The sequence below is a fragment of the Drosophila teissieri genome, chromosome 2R, assembly GCF_016746235.2.
Source record: "Drosophila teissieri strain GT53w chromosome 2R, Prin_Dtei_1.1, whole genome shotgun sequence".
Lineage (NCBI taxonomy): Eukaryota > Metazoa > Arthropoda > Insecta > Diptera > Drosophilidae > Drosophila > Drosophila teissieri.
The window spans coordinates 3,357,539-3,368,126 of NC_053030.1; the positions used below are offsets into that span (position 1 = coordinate 3,357,539).

Below are 10,588 nucleotides of genomic sequence, written 5' to 3' on the forward strand. Positions count from 1 at the left end.
GTGTATATATTGATAGATTCATAACATGGCTTTGTACAGACTGTACTGATTTCAGACACCGCGTGTATATCAACGCATCGTGGAGTGCGAAAAATAAAAAAACTACTTTATATAATAGAAAATCTGAAAAACCGTACTGCATATATAAATAAAATATGACCATTCTTAAAATAATTTTTTGTATAATTTATTTAATACAACATAATAGTAACGTAGTTGGAAATTTTTTCAAATCTTTGGTAACAATTTGGTCGTCCTGAAAAGGACGGTTTGATTGACGATTTTATGTACAAGTATGTTTTCAGCTTTTGAAACGTTTAAGTCTTCTTCTCGGTCTTCTTGGGCAACAGAACAGCCTGAATATTAGGCAACACTCCACCTTGGGCAATAGTGACGCCGGAGAGCAGCTTGTTTAACTCCTCGTCGTTGCGGATGGCCAGCTGTAAATGACGCGGAATAATTCTAGTCTTCTTGTTGTCACGAGCAGCATTGCCTGCCAACTCGAGAACTTCAGCGGCCAGATATTCCATTACGGCTGCTAGGTAAACTGGAGCGCCTGCACCAACACGCTCGGCGTAGTTGCCCTTCCGGAGCAGACGGTGAATACGGCCCACAGGGAATTGAAGACCGGCACGGTTGGAGCGGGACTTTGCCTTTCCCTTCACTTTGCCACCTTTTCCACGTCCAGACATTCTGCTTTGCGTTTATTTCACTTAGTTCACTTTGCACACGGTACGCGAATGCTGGCCGAGCCCCGGCAGGGAAATATCTATACTTATTCGTCTGCCAGCGCTTTTAGTTAGGGGTGGGTGACTTAGACCTGAAATGATTGCCCGTAAAAAAGTATACAAATGAACGCGTTCGGAGCCCACATTATGATAAGTGAATTGTGTTTGTGAAAATATAAGTAAAGTGAATAATGCCGCCGAAAACTAGTGGAAAGGCAGCCAAGAAGGCTGGCAAGGCTCAGAAGAACATCACCAAGACCGACAAGAAAAAGAAGCGCAAGAGGAAGGAGAGCTATGCCATCTACATTTACAAGGTTCTCAAGCAGGTCCATCCTGACACCGGAATTTCATCTAAGGCGATGAGCATAATGAACAGCTTTGTAAATGATATTTTCGAGCGCATTGCTGCCGAGGCGTCTCGTCTGGCTCACTACAACAAGCGCTCGACCATCACCAGTCGAGAAATTCAAACGGCTGTTCGCCTGCTTCTGCCGGGAGAGTTGGCCAAGCATGCTGTCAGTGAGGGAACCAAGGCTGTCACCAAGTACACCAGCTCCAAATAATTTGTTCCTGCGAGTGCGGACAATAATCCAAAACGGCCCTTTTCATGGCCACAATGTGTTTCACCAAAGAAATGTATTTTTCAATATATCGTCGATTTCAACTTATCCACCCATACAATGGGGTTAAAATTGTTAAAATTTGTTTGGATATGTATATTAAAAAAATCGGAAACGAAAACTGAATACGCTCAACAAGCAACGTAATTCAATAACGAGAGACACGACGCGTTTTATTGTTGTTGCCAATAATAATCCAATTTTCAAATAGTATTTAAATGAAAGTTTTTTCTCTTGCAACGAAACGTTGTAGCCCTGAAATGGGCTTATTTAGACAAATTTCAGATCTTGAAATCCAAAATTTGATTGCGACCGTGGGTACATGGTACTGTACATTTTCACAATTTACTTCTTGGCAGCCGTTGTCTTTGCTTTCGGCTTCTTGGCAGTAGCAGAAACTGCTGCTTTCTTCGCAGTCTTTTTGGGTTTTGCAGACGCCGCTGGCTTTGCCTTTGGGGCTTTGGCTGCTGCAGCCTTCGACTTCGCTGCGGTCGCTTTCGCCTTTGTTGCGGCGGGCTTCGACTTTACAATTCCAGTTTTCTTGGCATCCTTGGCTTTCGCCTTCTCGGTTTTCTTCTTCTCGGCAGTCTTTTTGGTGGCCACAGCCTTCTTAACCTTGGGCTTTTTGTCAGCAGCCCCAGCGGCCGTTTTTTTGGAGGAGGCACCAGTCTTCTTGGATGCTACCTTCTTGCTTTCCACTTTTTTCTCAGCAGACAAAACCCTCGACTTCGCCTTCGGATCCTTATCCTTCTTGGCGGAGGCCGAAAGTTTAAATGATCCAGATGCACCCTTTCCCTTTCTTTGGATAAGCTTTCCATTGACCACGGCCGATTTTAGGTACTTCTTGATGAATGGAGCTAACTTTTGGGCGTCGCATTTATAAGTGGCAGTGATATATTTTTTTATTGCCAGAAGTGATGAGTTGCCACGTTCCTTTAAATTTTTAATTGAAGCGTCCACCATTTGCTGAGTTGGAGGATGTGACGGCGTCGCAGTGGCTTTCTTTGCCTTTGTGCCGGCAGATCCAGATGCCTTTTTTTGGGCCACCTTTTTCTCAACTGTCGCGGATGGGGCAGCCACTGGAGAAGCGGACGTTGCAACTGCAGAATCAGACAAATTTAGTTTTAATTATATTTAATAATTATAATAGTAATATTTTTTTCTTCACTATGAATTTTGTAGTAGTCAACGAAAGAAGCCTCTTATTATTATTACTTATTACTTATTTCAACTTTTTTTTTTAAAAACTAATTTAATTGAGAGCAGGATTTGTCTTCTTGAGAACTTCTTCCCGAGCAGATTGTTCGCCATGACCCTGGGGTTGTGATTTGATGCATACTTCCAGGCGTGATCTAAAAACGAAAGCTAGAGACAGTATGAAAACAACAAGATACAAAGAGATGCTTGGCGAGGCGCTTAGAAAAGCCGTCAATCAACCTGAGACGATGAACGGCGTAACCGAGACTACGACGGCGGTGACTCCGACTACTGGCCCCCTTTTCGAGCGCCAATGGATCCCCAGCTGGTCTTCACACCCGCAACCTAAACTCTGCTTTAGGTGACGCAGTAGTGCAGCGCTTCCAAACTGTAAAGCGCAAGGCAATACAAGGCGCTTCTCCAAATCTTGAGAGGAAGAAATTGAACTCTGGCAAGAAGGATGATATCTCCCAAGCTAGCTACAATGGCCGATCAAATCGTTTCGGGCTCCTCGCGGACACGCCAGCTAACATGGAATCTGAACTTGAAAGTGACGAGCAGCCCAGCACTAGCCGCCAAACAGCTATAGCTGCGCAGGAGAGGGCGGCTACTGGCAAAGCGCAACCAAAGCCACCACCAATTGTGCTTGAAGGCGTCAACAACGTCAACTTGCTGATGTTGGGAATTAAAAGAGTGGCTGATATTAGCAAGGTCGAAGCTAGAGCATCGCTGGGTGGTGTCATGCGACTTTACGCTGCTGATGCAAGCACGTTTCGAAGTATCATCAGCTGGCTAGAGGACGTGCAATACGGACAGACCGTATAGAGTCTGCGTAAATGGTCTGCACCACAGCACGCTGTCCAGCCAGATTAAGGAGGAGATTGAAAAAGCTGGTCACAAGGTACTTGATGTACATACGCCCCTAAAGCGCAGCGAGCCTGGCACTCTCACAACAAAGCCAGTCAATATGTTCTTTATTAATATTGCCGCGGCGGCCAATAACAAGGAGATTCTGGCAGTGAAGACTCTATGCCATATGAGAGTGGTAATAGAGCCACTTCGCAAGCGCACTGCCATCGTGCAATGTCACCGATGCCAGCAGTTTGGTCACACGGCCAAATACTGCCGTAAAGCACACATATGTGTGAAGTGCGGTGGAGAGCATCCTGCCAAGGAATGCACTCGACCACGGAGTGAGGAATGCACTTGCTACAACTGTGGTAAACAGCACCCAGACAACTATTCGGGCTGCATCAAGTACCAGGAGTATCTGCAACGCTCGAGGCTGAAGAGTGGACTTGGAAGCAAAACCGAAGGGGCGGGTAGAAGTTTGCCACGCTACACTACCGGAAGCAGGGAGACTGCTACCCTTCAAGGCGGCGTTTCCTATGCAGACATAGCAAAGCAGCACCAGCAGCACTGCAACGACAGGAGCCGCAGCCGACAAAGGACGACGAGAGATCCAGCAGCCGACGGACACCAGCAACAACATCGAAGTCATCCTCAAGGCACTCAGTGATAGCATTAACTCTCTCCGGACGCTCCAAGAAAAGCAGATAGTGCTTATGATGATGATGCTAAAGCAGCAGCAACAACAGACACAGCAGCAGGGGCAGATTCTTAATCTGCTCACTGCCCTCCATGCGCAGCAAGCCCCATAATGATGCAGCTGCGCATCCTAGTGTGGAACGCCGGCGTATCCACGAAGTTGCCTGAAGTGGAGTGCTTCGTGCAACGTCATGAAATCGATGTGTTACTGCTCAGCGAGACACACTGAAAGGCGACAGAGACGCCCAAGCTATTCGGCTTTGTAGCTTACACTGCCAATGATCCGAGTGCTGGCGACGCCAAAGGCGGGGCAGCTATCTTGATCAAATCTAGCCTTGCCCACTTCCCGCTAACACCAATAGCCACTGACAAGGTGCAACTCGCGCCGGCGGCTATTGAAACGGCACTTGGTCCTATAATCTTTGGAGCGATTTACTGCCCACCGAGATTTGCATGGACTTCGGACGAGTTTAAGGACATTTTGGAAGAGTTTCAGACGAAATTCATCGTTGCGGGCGATTGGAACGCGTCCCACTTGCTATGGGGTGCGGGAAGGAGCAACCAAAGAGGCATGGCACTAGCGAATCTCGTCCTAAACTCGGAGGTGAACTCGCTAGCAACAGGAGGACCAACAAGATACCCGTACGGCAGTAGAGGCTTCCCAGGGTACATTGATTTTGCACTGACAAAGGGTGTGCTGGGCATCCACGCTAACATAAGTGCGGTTGTTGAGCTTAGCTCCGACCACCTGCCTCTGGTAATTACGCTGGATGTGGGGCAATATGCTACCCTAAGATGGAGCGGCTTATCACTAGGCGTACTAACCTGGAGGTATTCCAATCGCAACTGCTCACCAACAATATCAAGTCAGCAGCTAGATTGGCAACTCGCAGCATATCTCGGCAGCCCGCGGCAGATCGAATCCCAATAACCAAGGAGATCCTGCTGCCCATAGCTGAGAAGAGGCGCTTACGCACTAGGTGGACGAGGTCTCGTCATCCGTTGGACAAGACGGAATGGAATCGAGCGCGGAGTAGGCTCCGATGCGCGTTGGTGCGGCACAAATCCGCATGGTTCGACGAAAGGCTTGCCAATACTGGAGTCGAAAGTGAAGCGACGCATTCGCTGTGGAAGGCCACGCGCTCAATCAAAAGGCGTTGCACGGGGAAGGCGCCTTTAATCGAAAGCAACGGGACATGGTGTCGTACCGACTTGGGACAAGTGGAGGTATTCGCTGCGCACCTCGCTGAGCGATTTTAACCATTCAAGCTTGCCAGCCTGCAACAGGTTAAAGAAATTCAGGAGCAGTTGAACCAAGCGCTTCAAATGGATCTGCCAAACACGCCGTTTGAAACCTGCGAGGTAGCCGAAGTCATTGTGCGCCAGAGTAGCAACAAAGCACCAGGACATGACGTCATCTGCAACGCCACATTGAAGGCCCTGCCCAGTCAAGCGTGGATCGCTTACACATAACGTAGGTCTTCAACGCTATTGTGAGGTTGCAATACTTCCCTTATCAGTGGAAGCTCGGGATAATCACCATGATCCACAAACCTGGCAGGCCGGAAAGGGAGCCCGCCTCCTACCGGCCGATCAGTCTACTCCCTTCAATTTCGAAGGTGTTTGAGAGACTGATTGCTGTCCGGATTGTAAGGATTGTGGAAGCCCAGGGGATTACACCTGAGCACCAGTTCGGTTTTCGTGCTGGCCACTGCACTGTCGAGCAGCTCCATCGGGTCGTCGAGCAAATTCTGACTGCCTACGACAGCAAGGAATATTGCAACAGCCTCTTCTTGGACATTCGAGAAGCGTTTGATCGAGTGTGGCACATTGGACTACAACTAAAAATCAAGTAGACGCTGCCTGCTCCATATTTTGGGTTTCCAAAAAATTGTACCTGGAAGGAAGGAGGTTCGCTGTGCGCTTTCATTTAGCAATTTCCACCGAGCACAATGTGGCAGCTGGTGTCCCACAAGGTAGTGTCCTCGGCCCCCTGCTCTACTGCCCGTATAGCCACGACATGCCGCAGCCGGATGTAAGCCTTTATGGGAAATAAATGTTGGCCACATTTGCCGATGACGTGTGCGTCACCTACAGGTCCCGATGCGAGCACGACGCAGCCGATGGTATACAGGACTTTGCAGATCGGTTCTCGGAATGGGCAAGATGTTGGAACATTGGCATCAATAGCAGTAAATCCAACAACGTCTGCTGTACTTTAAAGCGGAGAACGCCACCGCCCGTCTACATCGAGGCAGCCCCTGTACCACTGCCGAACGCAGCAAAATACCTTGGAGTGCTTCTGGATCGCAGATTCACATTTGCCAAGCATGTGACCGACATCAGAACGCGCCTACGTGCTAGGGTGGCGAAGCACTACAGGCTACTTTGTTCGCGCAGTAAATTGTCGCTATCCAACAAGCTGACAATTTACAAACAGATTTTAGTTCCAAACTGGAAGTACGGGTGCCAAATCTGGGGCTTGGCATGCGACAGCCAAATCAAAAGGATCCAGGCCATACAAAATAAGGTCGCAAGACTCATCACCGGATGCGAGTGGTTTGTGCGAAACACCACCCTGCACAGAGACCTGAAACTCGCAACGGTATTTGACGAGATAAACCAGCTCTCATTTCCCGATCTCCTGTGACAAGGGTCAGCAGAAGCTGACGCTTATCTTAATGTAATTGTAGTAAAATCATTGTAAAATAGAAAAAGCTAACTATAGTTAGCCGGCGCGCCCAAATGGGCTGAATTAATAGAAAAGAAGGACACAAAGGGGCTCCAAGATTTCCCCGTATGCCTTAATAAATAAAATTAAAGAACTAAAAAAAACAACAATTTATAAAAAAACATGTTTTTATATTATAAATCATGAAAATAATTTAATAATTAGGATGACGTTGTTAAAAGCTCCTTCTATATCCAGGAAAGCTACCAGCGCATATTCCTTTTGGGACATTGATTTTTCTATCTTGGAGACGAGAGAGTGTAGTGCTGTCTCTGTCGATTTCCCTATTCTTGTAGGCGTGTTGCGTGTCTGTGATGAGACTTGGATTGAGAGTTGATCTCAGATGCAGGCCGATGATTCTTTCAAGAGTCTTTAGTAGGAAGGATGACAGACTAATTGGTCTGAAATCCTTGGGGGTCGTGTGTGATGGTTTCCCTGCTTTCGGGATGAAGACAATTCGGGACTCTAGCCACTATTGCGATAGGTGTCCAAGAAGTAGGGACCTTTTAAAAATGTCTAGAAGCCAGTTTATTGCTATGTTTCCCGCATGTTGGATTTGTGCGGGTATGATTTTGTCTGGACCTGCAGATTTGTATGGTTTAAAACTGTGTATGGCCCAATGGAGGACCTTTGGGTCTAAGCACAGTTCGATGCTTGCCAGTGTGGCGTTTGTATGTTGGGAGGTGAGAGCGTTTTGGCTGTTTCCTGGGAAGTGAGTGTCTAGAAGTATCTCCAGAGATTCCTCACTCGAGCTGGTCCAGGAGCCATCTGCTCTTTTAAGGTAGCCTAGGGTTGTGGCCGATTGGGAGAGGATTTTTCTAAGCCTGGATGCTTCAGTTGTAATTTTCAATTTTTCAATTTCTGAGCAGAAGGAATGCCACGAGGATCGCTTTGCTTTCCTGATGGCTTTTTTGTAATTTGCAAGGGCTTTCTTGTAGACGGTCCACTGGGCCTCCTCATTTCCTGCCTTGGCCCTGTTAAAAAGGGTTCTGCAGTCCATTCGGAGGGGAGATAGTTCTGCTGACCAGCAGGGAGGTTTTCTTTTTCTTTTGGGCTTGCTGTTGGGACAGGCCTTTTTTAGTGCATAGTTGCAGGTTTCTGTGAGAATTGAGACTAGTTCGTCTAGACTAGAAATTGTTTGAGGGTATGGAGGGGGATCCACTGGGATTTTTTCCCTTAAAATATTTTTGTATTTTTGCCAGTCTGTTTTGGGTTAGAAAAAACTGCTGGTTTTAAGGGGCCGATTGTAAGGGTTGTTTCTATATACCTGTGGTCCGAGAAAAAGTGCTTATCCAGTACTCTCCAGTGAGTTACTTTCTCTAATAGTGGTTTAGAGACGAGAGTTAGGTCTATTACCTCTTTTCGGTTCTTAATGATAAAGGTGGTGTTTTACCTTTGTTGCATAAGAAAAGATTTGAACTAAAGATGAAGTTGAAAAGAGACTCACCGCGGTCGTTTGTGTTTTCCCATTGTGTGTGGTGGGCGTTTGCATCACAGCCTACTAGGAGGCCTATGCTTTGTTTTTCGCTGTCTTGTACCAGTCTTCTTACCAGCTCATCCGGCGGTTCTTGCCTTTCGAAGGCCATGTACGATGACAGCACACGGAACGGAGATGGCTGACTCTCCACGGTCGCTGTAATTATGGAGCAGAAAAATGCTGAGGTGCTTTTTGGCTAAGATACAGGCCCTTACTTTACCTTCGCTGGGAGCTGTTAGAAGCTTATATTCCTTACTCCCTAATCCTGAAACCTTTCCTCCCACTATCCAAGGTCATCAGGATCAGGTATCAGGACTATTTCTACTCCATCCTCACCCAGATGGAGCTGAAGAGCAGCAGAAGCCGCCTTACTGTGGTGGAGGTTCATCTGCAGAAGCCTTACGGACATCTGCTGTGGGCATCTCTACCACGGTAGTGTCGGCTCCCTCCTCGTCCGATGTGTCTAGGTCCGTCATTGGACCCATATTTGCGAGGCTGCGGAGGATTGAAGCATCGGTGCCTCGATCTCAGAGGCAATCTCCGCGATCACTTCTCCACCGCCTTCCTGATCCTCCTTGGCGGAGTCTGATTTATAGACCTTTATGGTCACCGAGCTAAACCCGAAGTTTAGCTCCCCGTGAGCGGCCTCAATGGGAGCTAGGGACTCCTTGTTAAGGATGAGGATGGCCTGCTTTGTTGGCCCTTCCATCTCGTCTACCTTTACCACTCGCCAGTTCGAGGAGGGAAGGTGGGGGTTTCATCGCTGCAGCATGGTTAGGATCTGGTCCGGCGCCTTAATGGATGCCGGGATCGAGATCCGTGTACGGGGTCGGCAAGGTACTTCGGACCAGATCAACGCAACAAGTCCGGCGCCCTCATACACCTCCCCCAGCACCATTACTGCGGTTTTGTAAAGCTCCGCAGAGCGCTCGTCGTCGCAGGCGATCACCTTGACGCTGCTTTGGAACCATCCCACGATTTTGCAGACCAGGGGCATTCCATGTTCTTTGGCCAGAATTTCAAAGCATTTTGTGGCTAGGGCTGCTTCCACCCACTTCCACTTATTGCGCGGAATCCTACCACTCGGGTCGTTTTTATCGACCACCCCCAGGAGAAGGCGGTTTTTCGCGATCTCCGCAAAAGATTGCCCTAGCTGTACGCATTGCCGCTTTGCCGAGGTGTCGGAGGGAACGTCCTGGGAGCGCTTCCTCTTAGGTGGAGGTCTCTTTTTGACCTCTGTGGGCTTGGGTGGCTTAGGAGCTTCCTTGCCGAAGTTTGGCAATACGATTCTTGCCCATTCCACCTTTTTCATCCATTCAGCAGAAGGAGCCGTTTTCGATCTCTCCTGGCTGCGTAGGATTTGCCCCTCAGATCTTTTCTCTGCGTAGGTGTGTTTGCCGTTACCGGTTGCCACTGAGTGCTTGCCGTCCTTGGCTGCGCCTGAAGGGGGCATCAGGCACTAGGGCCTGGAGATGTTCCCATGGCGACGGCTTTGGGCGGCCGATCCTGTGGTGGTGGCCAGGAAGGTGGGGTCATTCGCCAGCTTCGCTGCCTTGAAATTTGTACGGCCAGACTCCGTCGTCACTGCCGTTTTTTTGGGAGATACTGACTCCTTTTTATTTATATTTATCGACTCCATGTGATTCCCACGAGTTGCGGAGAAAAAGAGGGTCCACCCGGGCGGAGATCCGCGGGGTTGCCAGGTACCCTGAGTTCTCCGTTTGAGACCGAGCTATTTTGTGACCCGGGCCCTCAGCCAGGCTGACTTTCGGCACGGGTCGAGTGACACCTTAGTCCGGCCCGGGACGCCCGACTACCATTTGCCAGCATCCTCTAGCAGGGACATAACCTTGCCAGGGGACCTGTTTCCAGCCGCCCTCGCGTGGAGAGTATAGTCGCACTTCCGGGTGTATGGACAATTACGGCGCGTTCTTCTAGCAAGCTTGAAACTACACGTTAGTCCCCTTGTCTATCACCCGACTGACGGCCTCATGATCAGTTACTATAATGAATTTGCTTCCAAACGAGCAAGGGCGAAAGTACTTAACTGCCTATACTATTGCTAGCATTTCTCTTTCGACAGGCAAGGGCAACGTTACTTGCGTCTGTGGTTAGGATACATTTTTTTGAAAGGTCTAGATATTGTAGTAAGGGATCATTGCTAAGAAGGCGATATAGTCGCTATAGTTACTCAGCTAGTGAAAGTGCGAAGGAGGCTCTTTAAAACTGACAGTTTTTTGCGGTTTGTGGGCGTTAGAGTGTGCAGATCAATAGAAATTTATATCAC

At 48.4% G+C, this 10,588-nt stretch overlaps 3 protein-coding genes across 3 annotated transcripts; 1 reads left to right on the top strand and 2 right to left on the bottom strand.

Moving 5' to 3' along the window:
- Positions 1 to 257: 257 nt before the first annotated feature.
- On the bottom strand, positions 258 to 709 carry LOC122612128 (histone H2A). The gene has a single exon (XM_043785536.1). It carries the CDS (start codon positions 690 to 692, stop codon positions 318 to 320), a length of 375 nt encoding a protein of 124 aa, XP_043641471.1. The 5' UTR covers positions 693 to 709; the 3' UTR covers positions 258 to 317.
- A 153-nt stretch (positions 710 to 862) lies between these two features.
- Positions 863 to 1,336, top strand: LOC122612129 (histone H2B). Its single transcript, XM_043785537.1, has one exon. The coding sequence runs from the start codon at positions 920 to 922 to the stop codon at positions 1,289 to 1,291; it is 372 nt and encodes a 123-aa protein (XP_043641472.1). The 5' UTR covers positions 863 to 919; the 3' UTR covers positions 1,292 to 1,336.
- A 357-nt stretch (positions 1,337 to 1,693) lies between these two features.
- LOC122614400 (histone H1-like) lies at positions 1,694 to 2,461 on the bottom strand (the record flags this gene model as incomplete). Its single annotated transcript, XM_043788968.1, has 1 exon — positions 1,694 to 2,461. A coding segment is annotated over one exon (768 nt), but the record flags the coding sequence as incomplete, so codon positions are not given.
- Between the last annotated feature and the right edge of the window lie 8,127 nt (positions 2,462 to 10,588).